At 43.0% G+C, this 14,248-nt stretch overlaps 1 protein-coding gene across 2 annotated transcripts; it reads right to left on the reverse strand.

Moving 5' to 3' along the window:
- Window positions 1–5,001: 5,001 nt before the first annotated feature.
- On the reverse strand, window positions 5,002–11,688 carry CISD1 (CDGSH iron sulfur domain 1). Of its 2 annotated transcripts, none has more exons than XM_035138512.2 (3): window positions 11,559–11,688; window positions 6,932–7,137; window positions 5,002–5,411 (listed from the first exon to the last, which is right to left on the reverse strand). In XM_035138512.2, the coding sequence occupies exons 1-3, from the start codon at window positions 11,587–11,589 to the stop codon at window positions 5,322–5,324; spliced, it is 327 nt and encodes a 108-aa protein (XP_034994403.1). In that variant the 5' UTR covers window positions 11,590–11,688; the 3' UTR covers window positions 5,002–5,321. The 2 variants fall into 2 exon arrangements, with proteins under 2 accessions (XP_034994403.1, XP_060130868.1); XM_060274885.1 differs by lacking the exon at window positions 11,559–11,688 and adding an exon at window positions 9,852–11,536.
- Window positions 11,689–14,248: the final 2,560 nt, after the last annotated feature.

Here is a 14,248-nt window from a genome sequence, read left to right on the forward strand (position 1 = left end):
AGCTCAGGGGTCCACGTCCGACCCAAGGTGCCCCCTTCTCCGCCAGGGAAGATCTACTACTACATCAGGAGCAATCAGGGGTGCCAACTTGGATAAAATATTGATATTGAATAATTGGATATTGGTATTCAATTGAATATTGAATAAAATATTGGCACAGGTAAGCTCTGCCCCACATCTGATGCAGTGCACAAACAGCATCTGAATAGCAATGCCCATCAACTTTGGGGGTGCCCAGCCCTCTCCAATATTTTATTGGGGGCAAAGGTACCATGGCCCCTGGGAGTTGGTCCCTATGGGAACAATGGAGAGATAAAGATCTCAACTGGGATCTACTGATTAGCAAACCTTCCAAGTGTCCCTGTTTTCCAGGGACAGTCCCGGATTTACAGAAGCCGTCTCAGTTTCTGATTTGATCCTGGAATGTCCCGCTTTTCCTTAAGACGTCCATGTTTTCATCAGAGAAATGTTGGAGGGCGTACACACCATGAGTGGGCCAGCCCTACAGTTGTCTAGGGAGTGGTGAGAGGGAGAAAGCACTCTGCATGTGCTCTGCGGAAGAGAGGTCCCAGTACATACTGAGCTCTAGTAATAAACCACAAGTTCTGCTACAAATTAAACTCTGCCACAGTGGACTCCAACTCCGCTCTCATCAGCCCAAGCCTAGCATGGTCAGTTGTTAGATATACTGTAATGGGAACTGAAGTTCAGCAACATAGAGGATCAAAGGTTCCCCACCCCTGGTCTGACAAAACTCAGTTTGAGGCAGGACTGGCCCCCTACTCCAAATTTTAAATAAGGCTCAAAGTGAAGGACATCAATGAAGTCTCACTTTGAGCAAAGTTTCTCTTCTCACACTGGTAGCCTTTTAAAAAAGCCTTTAGACTTCTGCTAGACAGCTAGAGGATACATTTCTGGTATGCACACTTACTAAGCTGTAAACACCCCGTCGGACTTACTTTGAGTAAAGATGTTTAGTAACGCAGCCGCAGAGCATCCAATTCACAGTCCTGATATCACCATTTCCTACTTGACCCATTAAGCACCGTAATATTGCAAGAGAGCAGGGATTCTGCAGGTGGGATGGCAAGATGGAGGAAAGGTTCACACAATAAACCAAGGGACACTCTGGGAGAATAGTTTAGAGTGTTGAACTAGGAGTGATTAAAATCCCCACTCAGCTTTGAAACGCACTAGATAACCTTGGGCCAATCACTTCATCTCCATCTAATCTCCTTCACAGGGTTGTTGATCTGATAAAGGGGAGGGGGAACTGTGTGTTTCACTTAGCTCCTTGGATGAACAGGGATAGAAATATAGCGAGTAAAATCAGTTTGAATGACATGTGAAACTATGCCACAAGTATGCATTTAAGATATGGCAATTGAAGTATGGGTAGTTTCTTCTACTAGCTTGTGCTCCATATGTGTAATATATCTCCATTTCCTAATAAAGAGTTCAGTTCTCAAGTCTGACACTATAAAATTCAGAGACTTTGTAGCTAGGAAACTGAACAGGACACCCAGAGCAGAAGATAGGAAGAGAAAAGGGTATTATCTCCTCTCAGTTTGAGAAGGAACCACTCCCCCCCCAAAAAACTTGCCTGTCAACAGGAACAGATTAAAATCTTCATATTTTCCTAATAAACAATTTCCTGTTTTGTGAGAGCCTTGGCCCAGCAGGATCTCAATGAATCCTGGATATGGATATTGGATGCTGAGATACATCATTCCCCACCCCCAACAGAATATAGGGTTAATGTCAATAACTTTGTTGCTCCAGTTGCAATGACTAACCGATTAGTTTATTTGTGTAAGTCATATTATGTTTAAAACCATAAATGGCTTGGGACCAAAATACATAAAGAACCTGTCCTATCAAGGAGGTGTATTTGACAGGAATACTGCCCTTCCCTTTAACAGCACCCAAGCTGTGGAACTCCCTTGCCTGGACTCCACCTTACCATCTTTTCACCACAAAGAGCAATCTTAAAACACAAGAAGCTGGTATAAATTGAACCAGCATAAACTAAGTCAGAAAACGTACACCAGATCCAAATGTCATTCAGGACCAGGCTGAACTGCCCTAACCTGGAAGAAGGAAAACAAGCCTTTAAATTGAGTTACATCACTCTTTTTGTTGCCTTAATTTACTCCAGATTCCTAGGTCACGTAACTAACATGCATGTGATTAGGATTCAGCCTAGGTTTCACTCCCTTCTGTTGTGCCCCCACCACACCCCTTTTTCAGACTTTACATGGGCTTAAGATCCAATCTAAGGGGATGTGGGTGGCGCTGTGGGTTAAACCACTGAGCCTAGGGCTTGCCGATCAGAAGGTCGTTGGTTTGAATCCCTGCGACAGGGTGAGCTCCCGTTGCTTGGTCCCAGCTCCTGCCAACCTAGCAGTTCGAAAGCACATCAAAGGGCAAGTAGATAAATAGGTATGCTACAGTGGGAAGGTAAATGGTGTTTCCGTGTGCTGCTCTGGTTCGCCAGAAGTGGCTTTGTCATGCTGGCCACGACCTGGAAGCTGTACGCCAGCTCCCTCAGCCAATAATGCGAGATGAGTGTCACAACCCGAATCGGTCACCACTGGACCTAATGGTCAGGGGTCTCTTTACCTTTAAGATCCAATAGGCTCTGCTGAGCCAGGATGGAGGAGATATGCCAGCCTATGTCTGACTGAGCCAGGTTAAGGGAGTTAAGTTGATCAGCTGGATCCTAACTCCACTCATCCTGGCAGATCTAGCCTCAGAAGTCTTGTTTAGGCAATTGTTTTGTTAGGTAAAACCAATTTTTACTTTTTGCTCTTTTTTGATTCTCAACTTTTTTATTTGATTGTATTTGCATAATTACAGTTTCAGTATCTTTTAAAAAATTTCTGTAAACGCCCCGGGATAACATAACATAACAGAAAGACAGGACACAAAATGCTTCTGCATATAAAACATCTGAAATAGTCCTTGTTGTCTGTTAGTAATGCTGCAGCTTCTATCACAAACAGAAGTTGCTACAATGCTGAAACCCTAGCTGCTGCCAAATAGTAATGCCTGCCTGCAACCATTTATTCACAAGGTTTGCAGTACTAGACGTGATTTAATTATTCAGCTTCATAAATTTAACTCAAGGTTGTTAAAGGAGTCACACACTGGCAAGAAAAGGCTACATGTAATATCTGCCCAATAGCAGTGAACAAATTGTGCTGTAGACTCAGCAGTTTCATACTGACGCACACTATCTGTGGTACTCAGAGTTCTCAGTGTTTAATGCCTTCCCTCTTGTGCACTGCAAAAAGAAAAGAAAAGCCTTTACTATTTCCTCCAGAGCACAGAGGGGCCCACAACTAAATAAAGGGTTAGAGTCAGGGCAAAACAAGAGCTCAGTCCCAGAAATTTTATTTATTTACTAAGCAGAATAATTTTTGTTAAAGGTCTGCTATATGTTGGGAGTGAAACTTTCTTGCTCTTGAAACCTAATAGTCACAGGTAGGACAGAGAGCAATAGTTCAGAGTCCAAGGAGTCTGGTTGGAGCCCTAGAGCAACTGTTAGGGAAATGGGTAGTGGGTGTTTCCCATTAGGCTGGCTAGCCACCTTCTCAATGCGGAACTGATAGCTTTAAAAACTGCATTCCAAATAATGCCACCTTGTGCAAATAGAATTCTCTCACCTGGAATGGTCTGCAACTTTTCTAGACTTAAATGTAAAAATCCTGCAAGCGACCTTATTTTACTCAACCTGCTTTTTGTAATACATTAGTACATCACCGCCATTCTTGTGTAGTACATTTAATTGACCTCTGCCTAGGGGTACAGTTATCAGTTTATTTGTTTTTATTAAATTTCTATACTGCCCTTTATCCGAGGATCACAGGGCGGTTTACAATATATAAAAACACAAAAATGCATACCATAGTAACAACCAAAAAAAATTCCCCTGCCACACACAAACACATTTTAAAAGCCATAGATTGTTTAATTAGCCAAAGACCTGGGTGAAGAGGAATGTTTTTCATATATAATGAAGATGCCACATGAGTTTCCCTGGGGAGAGCATTCCACAAGTGGGGAGCATAGCTGCCAAGTTTTCGCTTTTCTCGCGAGGAAGCCTATTCAGCATAAGGGAAAATCCCTGTACAAAAGGGGATAACTTGGCAGCTATGGTGGGGAGCCACTACAGATAAAACCCATTCTCTTGTTGCCACCCTCCAGACATCTTCTGTAGATGACACATGAAGAAGGGTCTCAGATGATGATTGTGGGGTCAGTTCATATGGGGAGAGGCAGTTCTTGGGGTATTGCGTTCCTGGGTCATTTAAGGCTTTTATAGGTCAAAACCAGCATTTTGAATTGGGCCCAGAAATTAATTGGCAGCCAGTGCAGTCGGGCCAGGATTGGCATTATATGCTCCCTAAGTGGAGGATTCTGCAGTGTGGCAGAGGAAATACCTATTTTGTTGGCAAAGAGGCCAAAAATAAGTGTGCCGGGGCAGAATGAAAAGCCACTTCATTTCCCCGACACACCCCTGAAAAGGGACAAAATCTATGCCAGCCCTGGAGGCAGTGTAATTTCCCTTCCTGTTGAAAAAAACAACCTGGGGGCACAGGAAAAGCACCTCCTTCACCTTCTGCTGTAAAAGCAAGCAGCAGGGCTTGGAAATGGTAGTTCTTCTGCCATGCAATTTCCCACCACTACCACTGTATGATTACTCTGCATTATGGATCCAATGTTATACCCACCTACTGGGAAATAAGATGCAATTAATCAATAAATTTCTGAGTAGACGTGTATAGGCTTATGCTTTAAGCTGACATAATTTTGCATGGAAAAAATGCTTAGTCATTTTTTTAATGCTTTCATTACATTTTGAAGCCCTATTCCTAACACACCATGTTTGAAGTAGGTGAAGAAATATGCCACTTGGTTTTTAAAAAATTAACTAAAAAGAGTCATTTCATTGTTATATTGCTTGGGGATGTGAACAATAAAGACAGCTTACAACAGTTTATTTGAAAATAATTTAATGTATTATTCTTCCCATACATAGTTCCGAGTACATTCTAAAGGTCTTTTTTTAATACACTTAATGAGAATGTACATTTTACAAGACAAAACAAAGGCAAGGTCACAAGTATTCATTCCTAACATACATTGTAGTGTTTAAGCAAGGCAAACACCATGAATTACCATACATCAGTTGCAGCATACTGTATACCACACATCTAAAAATCCAGTGAAATGACTTAAGACCTCAATTTTACACCAATTACAAGTGAGCAGAAAACACTGCAATATGGTTGTGCGGTGTCCAGATCATTCATCATTTATGCATCTTTTCTCTTGATGATCAGAGGTCCCACATTGTCTCCCGTTTCATCATTATGGTTTGTATGAGACCCATCGCATAATGGAAACTGGGGAGGAAAAAATGCCTTAAATTTATTTGTTTATATATAGCAAATAACAATTCACAAACAACAAGGAAACCTAAGAGTGGCCTGATTTATACCAAGTCATGGTTTGTTTAGCCCAAGTATTGTTGACTTGAAAATCTGAATCCAGCCCAGTGGGTAGCCATAATTTATTTTCTGGCAAGAAAATCAGAATGTAATGCTATGGTTTGTAGTTGGCTTATGAATCACAGTTTTTAAAGAGTATGGTTGGCATCATTTCTCAACCCAACGGCCTTGCTTAACCATGGTTTGTTTTACTATTCCTTCCCAGGTACCTGCCAAACTACAGGGCCATAAAATCAGCACAGCTGGAAAACAAGTTGCACTTTGGAGAACTAAGTAACCGTGTATTTTCTTAACTGTGAAATCAACACATGGTTGGCTAAGCAAACCATGATTAATACAAACCATGGTCTAGAGTTAAATGCTGTTTACAGCCAATGCTGAAGAAATTTGGCTATGCTACCATCTAGTAATTTAGTAGGCCATCAGAAGGTATCACAGTTCCTGTGCTGATATGATAGAATACTTGTCAGTACTAAACTTAGAGCTAGATTCAACTAACCCACTGCACTAGCAGAAGCCAGCAATGGGGCTTCTACCCTCTCCTCTCCTCCCCTCCCCCAAAATCCATTCTGGAGAGTCAGGAGAATCCCCCAAAACAGCACATTTGTGGGGGGGGAGCAGGGTCAATCTGCCTGGTTCGCAAAAATGCTTGCATTCACAGGACCATCAAAAAAAGTGCAATTTTTCAATTCCTACCATTACCCTGTTTCTCATATTTTAAGACATACCCATAAAATAAGCCATAGCAGGATTTTAAGCATTCAAGGAATATAAGCCATACCCCGAAAATAAGACATAGTGATAGGCGCAGCAGCAATGCCAGCCGTGGCAGGAGGAGGAGGAAAAAAATAAGACATCCCTTGAAAATAAGCCATAGTGGTTTTTTTTGAGGAAAAAATAAATATAAGACATGTCTTATAATATGAGAAACCCGGTATAAATAAAATGCATTTGTCTGAGGACTAGTATCAACATTTGGCCTTGAAAACAAGGACAGGATCAAAGTATTTCAACATATTTGATCAACATTTCTGCTCTATTATACAACCACTGTTACAACTTACACTATAATTTTTTTTGCTTCTAACATTGAACAACCTATTCCACTGTTGCAATATTTCTTTTCCCCACTATAACCTACCCCTCTCAGTTGTCTTTTAAAATATGAATGCTTAAACATCAATATTCAATGGTGTTTACTCTTATGTTACATGCTCTCAGGAGGAAACCTTCCTTATATGGAAAATTGCTTTGATTCTAGAAATAGCCGATTATAGGACTTTCCTTCAACGGCTGTTTCTAATTCAGTTATTCCTTCTGATTCTTCGTGATGAACTAAAAGTACTTTGTCTGTGGAGGGTTCAGCTAATTTGTAATTTAAAAGTTACAAGATATTTGCCATTTTCTTCTCTTACCTTCTTAGACCTCCAACACCGGCAGTACACAGCTTTCTCCCCCAAATCTTCCATATCAAATGCATGAACTACCTTTGGGTTATCTTTCTGGATATGGAGATTTACCATCCCATTACAGCATCTGTCCTTGCTGATAAATTTTTTGTAAGCAAGATATCCAATGGCTGCCGCTCCAGCAGCAAACGTAACGGCTGCAATCCATTCAACTGAAACAGAAATATGGAGAAATGGTTAAAGACCACTCACTAAGCTACTTTTGTGCAAACTGGTGCTGAGAAGTTACAGGTAGGTAGCCGTGTTGGTCTGATGCAGTCAAAACAACCCTTCCAGTAGCACCTTAGAGACCAACTAAGTTTGTCATAGTTATGAGCTTTCGTGTGCATGCTTAGTTGGTCTCTAAGGTGCTACTGGAAGGATTTTTTTGGTGCTGAGAAGTTACTGTCTGACAGAATTTTCATTTTCTCCTCATACAGTTCATAGCATTTAGTACAGCTTAATCTGTGTTCCCACACTGCGTACACTGAGTACCAAGTGATGAGTTTGATAAAGTTCAAACTGAGCTTGTTCCCAGCTAAAGGGAACAATTGTAGTTTTAGTCTTTGTTCTGACACTCATGGAAAGGACCCACTTCATTTCTTTTTGTGTAGACCCAGTAGAAGGAGTGAAGAAACTTTAGAATTCTATAAATTGTGTTTCACGTCTCAAGGAAATAATTAACCCTCAAGACTTCTTCCCCCTCCCTATGCAACTCAGGGCCTAACCATTTCCAAGTAAATACTGTTTGCAAAAGGTCAAAAATGTAGTTAACACATGACTTTAAGGAATCCCAAAACTAGAAACAAGTACCCGGTGAGTTGAATCTAAAGAGAGTTACATAGAACTACATAATGAGACAAGATGATATGGAAAGAGTTCTCATAAGAAGAGGAATTCCAATATTTTCTGGCAGGTAAAAATAAGGTCATCAGTACATTTATTTATTATTAATCTAGTGCTCTGTTGAGGAAAGAGAAGTCAACCTATTCAATCACAATCATTGACACAAACAATACAGGTTACTAGCTTCCAGGCTAACCAGAGGTGATTAACTTTGCAAACAAGGAAATATTTCCCAATTAAAAATTCTAAAAACCCCACTGACCGCATTGGGATTTGTGTGTTTGAACTAGCAACACTGAAGATGCAATCTTGTGCAATAATACTTTATACCTTGTCCACACTGTTATTTCAACAGAAGGCATTACGTTGAATCAGGAGTTCCCCTGAAGTTGGAGTAGGAATTTTTTTTAGCCCAGCAGGCCAGATTGTTATCTCCCCATCTGTCAATCAGCTGATGTCACAATGAGGTCCACTGGCCTTTTTTGCCTAGGGATGGTCTTCAGAACCCTTTCTCGAAACACTATTTTGTGCAGGGCTTTGAAAGGGGCTTCTGACAATCAGCCAATTATTGGATTTTCAAAAGTTCCTTTCAAGGTCTGATCAGCAGTGCAAATAAACACACTTTCAGCTAAACCAGGTTTTTACCTGCCCTGCACCTGACATCATGCACAGCATCAGGTACAGAGAAAGTTTCTGCAGCTTGGCCAAAATGGTCTCACAGGCCAAATGAGGATGCCTGGCAGGCCTAATCAGGCTCGCCAGCTGGAAGTTCTCCACCCCTGCACTAAAGCAAGGATGGCAGTCAACACAACCAAAATATTTACCCGAGAAGCTTCAGCAGGGCTTCCAGGCAGACCAAAAAATATTCCAGAGAGTAGGAAGCTTGAGCTCCACCAACTTGTCCCTATCACCTATGTGCAAGTCCATAACACTTATCAGGACCAGCTTAAGAACAAAAACCAGCAGTGGGCTACTTTTGCAGTACTGTATCATCACATAATTCTTCTCAAGCTCAGTATTAAATGAAGGGAGGTGGGAAGAGATAAAGTTGTTAGCGAAGACATGGTAGAAAGTTGTGTTTACAATGTGTGAGCGCAGTATGAAGGCAGTGTTTTAGGAAGACTGATTACAGTTAGAACCAAAACGTTTTGAGCACACCCAGTTATTTTTCTGCAGAAAATGTTCCATTCCAGAAGCTCATTAGTAATAAAGAATAGATGCCATTAACCAAACTTAGAAGTTTCAGAGTTTTTAGCTTTGTCTACTAAATAAAAGTAAAATAAGCATGTTGAATTAGGTTATTCTCTAGATCTGGGACATCAGAAAATTTACTAAAGCAAATGAAAGATTTTCTCATTTGCAATTTACCCAAATTTACAGAAGAATTTTCTCTATAAAAATTGTCTGGAAAAATCGTATCACACAACCAGAGACATTTTATGCTGAGCAGAGAATAAGACTAAGCTCTGAGAATATTTTATTTACTCCCTCTTCTTTCTCTCTGCCTGCCTAGAGTTCTGTAAAGAAACTGTAAAGTTCTTACCGTCAATATCTAGCAAGCCTTATAGAACTATTACACTATGCTCTCATTTTAACCAACTGTAGTGGAGCAACACAGCTGCTGCTGAATCTTTTTGTATATACCGTTTCTCCAAAAAACAAGACGTAGCCATAAAATAAGCCTTAGCAGGATTTTTACGCATTCAAGGAATATAAGCCATACCCTGAAAATAAGCCATAGTGGGTTTTTTTGAGGAAAAATAAATATGAGACGGTGTCTTATTTTCGGAGAAACACGAGTAGGTGAAAGTCCTTGGTGCAGAGTTTTATTTCCAAGTTCAATAGGGCAAACAGCTCACACTCCATGCCCACACATGTCAATACAACAAAAGCTATACAGTATATAACTACACACTCATGAGATCCAACCTGTTCATGTCAGACAGAACACAGGAAAGCATGGACCAACACATCACAAAAAGAAGCTTGCACCTTTCAGGTGCCCTGTACTTGTTGAAAGTTAGGGGGTCTAACTACATACCTGCAAGGCTGCACCTGTGCCACAGGAACATATAAACCATAGTAGGGAACGCAGACCAAGATAAATTAAATATGGCAAGAGTATTCTGCTTCCAACTATTTCACTTAACTCACATAAGTGGAAGATGGAGTGTTCCACCAAGAGCACTGTAGGGCGCAAGGAAAATGGGTGATCAGCAGCTATGGTGAATGTACAGAATATCATATACAAAAGGAATGAGCTATATAACGTATGTGCTGCCAGGATCCCTACACGCACCTGCCTAAAATGCTGGACAGAGACACCTACAAAAAAATTACAACTCTGGGTGAGCATCAGGTGTTGTTAGATATGTGAATGCCCAGAAACTAAGGCCTGAAATTGAGAGACTTGAAATGAAGTAGGGAATAACACAAATACTGAAAACAGTTTTTACAGCAATAGTGCTTTATTTAGTGTTGTTGTACAGCACCTGACTGCTTTATCCTGTTTTCATCACAAGATGAAAGTTCTGCTTTACAGATCCTGGAACGTGAAAGATTGTTACTTATCCAGGATCAAAGAACAGTTAGGTCCCTTTAGAATATTTTCCTCTTCTCAGAGCTGGCAATAGTTCTCCAAAATATGTATTAGCAATCTGCACCCAAAGATCTTAGTTGATGTTGGTTTGCTAAGTCTTACAAGTAAAAACAGGGGAGAATCCCAGCCAGTCTCTGATTATGTGCCAAGTGCCCTCTGCTCACTACTGACCAAAAAGCCAGCCCTCACATCAAAAGTGCGACTTTTAGGCAAACGAAGCCCTGAAGCCTCTCCCCTTAGGAGCAGGAGCCTGAATGCAACCTTTCTCAAACCGACACCTAGTTACATTTCCCCCCAGCAGGAGCACTAAACTACCCCACTAATCCCCAAAGGTATTAGTTAAAGGCGCTGGTTTCCGCGGAAGAGCTTCAAGGGCGTCAACCACTAACAGTTAAGAGGCCGAGCTTCACCACGCCCCCTTCTAAAAAGAGCCAAATTCCGGCTAGGAACGCGGTGCCTTAGCTTAAAGACCCGAGACAACAATTCCAGCAGCCGAAATGCTTGGCATTTGCAGCGCAGTCACGAGTTCCTTTGTTCTCCGCGCAGAAGCAAGCGGGAGAGGCAGAGGTCAGGGCCAGGCAAGGAAGGCCGACTGTCGGAAGTGCGCGGCGCCCGAGGGCTCCCGCGAAGCAAACAGGTGCGGCAGGGAGAAAGGCGAGCGCTTGCCCAACGCCTGCTAAGATGAGCCGAGGAGGGAAGGATGAAGAAGCCTCGGGGCATCGCTGCTGCTGCTGCGCAGCGCAACGCTCCACAGCGGCGACCTGCGAGGCGAGAGGAGCCCTGGAGGGGAAAGAACTGCTGAAGGTCAATGCAAAAAAGCCCAGGGGAGCTGCAGAGGTCGCAGGTGCAAAACTGCTCGCCCCCTATCACAGTTTTTTTTAAAGTTTTTTTTTTTAAGACTATGCCCCGCCTCGTTTTAGGCGCCGCATTCCCGGAGCCTTTTCTCTCTTTCCCCGGCGGTGAAGATGCGCCTGTTTTTAGCACAGGGCCCCGCGCTAAGGTAACAGGTCTCTCTCTCGGTTGGCAACACGGGTAAAAGGGAGGAAAGAATTGCTAGGGAACTAAGGAGAAGCCCTACATAACCCGCCCCACTACATGCACACCCTTGCAAGGCCGCCGCTGCCATCCCGCGACCTTGCAAGCTCTTACCCCTCACGGAAGAATTCGACCCGAGCCCCATGACTGCAGCCCCGGACGCACACCGCGCGGCCACCCTCTGAGGCTCCGGCGTAGGGCGCGCGAGGCGGGGCGAGGGAAGTGACACCCGGCGGCGACGCGCCTGCGCGCCAGGGCTTATAACATGGCGCCGGCCGGGGGCGGCCTCTCTGCTTCAAGGGGCGGGGCAAGCGTTGCAAACCCCCAAGCGCGGCTCTAGCAGGAAGGGCGGCCGCGATGGGTAGAGAGAGATCGGGGGGGTGATACCGACTGCGGCTGGAGGAGATTTAGAGACCGGGGGGTCGTCGGGAGGATTAAAAGGGAGGGGAAGGAGGAAGAACAGTCAATGCCACCCTGAGAATAAATGCTGCAAATGCGAGAAGCAGCTGAATAAATAAGCTGGAAACGATTTGGGCGACACGTGCCAAAGGGGACGACGGTGCACTGGGGCAAAGAGGGCACTGCGCCACCAACCGAAGCGCCTGCCTTCCTGCTTGCAGGAGATGCTGCTGCCTGCCAGCTCCTCCTCCTCCTCCTCCTCCTCCTCCTCAGTCTTGGTCAGGCATCCCCAAACTTCGGCCCTCCAGATGTTTTGGACTACAATTCCCATCATCCCTGACCACTGGTCCTGTTAGCTAGGGATCATGGGAGGCCACAGTTTGGGGGTGCCTGGTCTTGGTGTTGCCCTTGCAGAGTTGGTTCCAGGTCCACCTACTGCTTTCCACCCTACCAGTTTTGAGGGGCACCTGCTGCCACTGATCCTCAAAACCTTTAAGAAGTTGAGAGGAGAGATGATCCCAACAGGCGTAGGTTGTATTCCTGAAAGGCAAACATGTTGGAATTTCCTTTCAGGTGGGGCTTTCCTAGAGATAAGAGAACTTCCACAAGCAAAACAGATGGGCTACCACTTTGAGATACAGCCCCTTCCCTTAATTTTTCCTCTTTTTCACCTGGCTTGCCTATTGCTTCTTCATCAAGAAGGTCCTCTGCTGCTGACAGGTTTCCATGCTTTACTTACAACAGGGGTGGGGGCCTTTGATGCTCCATATGTTTTATTTTATTGATTAAGATTTCTTACCCACAATTTACCACAAGGTATAGAAAAGTGTAAAAGAAGAAAGAAAAGAAAATCAGTTCCAGATCCCTGACTTATAATTGCCCGTGCCTTTAAGATGCAACATCAGAAACACTTGCCTGGGAGTAAGCCTTATTGAATTCAATGCGGCTTCCACATACACATGCATAGGATATTAGGCTGCAATCCTAAAAATACTTAGCTGTTAGTATACCCAGTTTATTTGGAAAAGTAGATCTATTATGTAACTTTGTGAGGGTGGGCTAAACAACCCCAACTTTCACACACATGTAGCAAAAAGAAAAATAAAATCAGTAGAATAGCCTATGCAGTTTTCCAATACCAGTTGCATAGTGTGCAGGATGGTGGTATATGTATATGGTTTCACTGTTGTGGTGAACTAACAGCAATTTGCATATAATGAGAATGAAATCTCATATTTATTATTTTGTCTTCACAGCATGGTCCAAGTAGCCCTGCTACTTCTTTCTTCTAAAAGGTTCTGCTTTACAGCTACACGGCACACAGAAATTCCATAGCAGACTTCCTCAGCCTTGTGTCTTCCAGATTTTTGGATTACTACTCCCATCATCCCTCACCATCAAGCTATGTTGGCTGGTGCTGTTGAGTTATCAAGTCCAAAACATCTGTGTAGCACCAGGATGGGAAAGGCTGCTTAATGGAGATGTTGATTTATTGCAATACTGTTGATTATTAGGCAGATATTTAAAGGTACAGAAAGTCTAGCAGGAAAAATAAGTAAATATTGCTTTCAGAGATTCAAGGGTGCGATTTCAGAACCCATTGGTGCATTTCCACTCACTGTACTGCTTGCTTCAAGACAATTGAGTTACCTTCACAGCGTCAAACAAACTATTTTCTAATCCAACATAAACTTTTATTTTTTATTTATTTATTTACAAATAATTTTTATTAATTTTTCCAATTACAAACCAATTGAATATTTCAAATTATACAAATACAATCAATTAAACCGAATATTATGCCAAATCATACAATTTTGACTTCCCATGCTTCAGAATCTGGGGATTCTAAATAAAGTTTCGCCCTGCCATCCTGATTCTAATGTCCAAATCTTCCTCATAGTCCATTCTACTAATCCAACATAAACTTTTAAATAAAAGTATTACACAGCTCTCTTTGTCACTGAGACCTCTCTTTTTAGACCAAAAGAATTGTGCCTTGCTCTTTACCAGTTGCTGGTTTCTCTCATGAAGCACAACACAATTCAAGCCCCACCTAATGGCTTCCACCGTGTTTCCCTGCTGCCCTACTTCCTCTTCTCGGAATATATGCAATAATTACTTATGGGGCTTCAAATTATACTTTGCTGAGGATGGATACCTATGATGCCATGTAGCAGCAGGTCAGCCCTAATGCTCTTAGTCTTAACCTTTAAAACCACCCCCCCGTCAAACCCAGGGCTAACCCAGTATTTTGCAGCGGGGGGGGGGTTTGCTCCCGACCAATTCCGGGTCCTGCCGTCATCACCCACCTCCCCGAGCAGAACCGCGGGAGTCGCCGCGCCGCAGACGCCGGGGCGCCTCTGGAACTACACGCCCCAGAATTCAGCGCGGGGGCGTCAGGA

Source organism: Zootoca vivipara, chromosome 5 (assembly GCF_963506605.1).
Source record: "Zootoca vivipara chromosome 5, rZooViv1.1, whole genome shotgun sequence".
NCBI classification, from domain to species: Eukaryota; Metazoa; Chordata; class Lepidosauria; order Squamata; family Lacertidae; genus Zootoca; species Zootoca vivipara.

Excerpts from the sequence above, each read along its gene's own strand:
- CISD1 (XM_060274885.1), bottom strand. The coding sequence starts at position 9,891 with ATGGTTTATATGTTCCTGTGGCACAGGTGCAGCCTTGCAG. Across the intron at positions 7,138-9,851 it reads GCACAGGTGCAGCCTTGCAG|TTGAATGGATTGCAGCCGTT; the intron begins GTATGTAGTTAG and ends TTTCTGTTTCAG. Across the intron at positions 5,412-6,931 it reads GGTGTTGGAGGTCTAAGAAG|TTTCCATTATGCGATGGGTC; the intron begins GTAAGAGAAGAA and ends TTTCCTCCCCAG.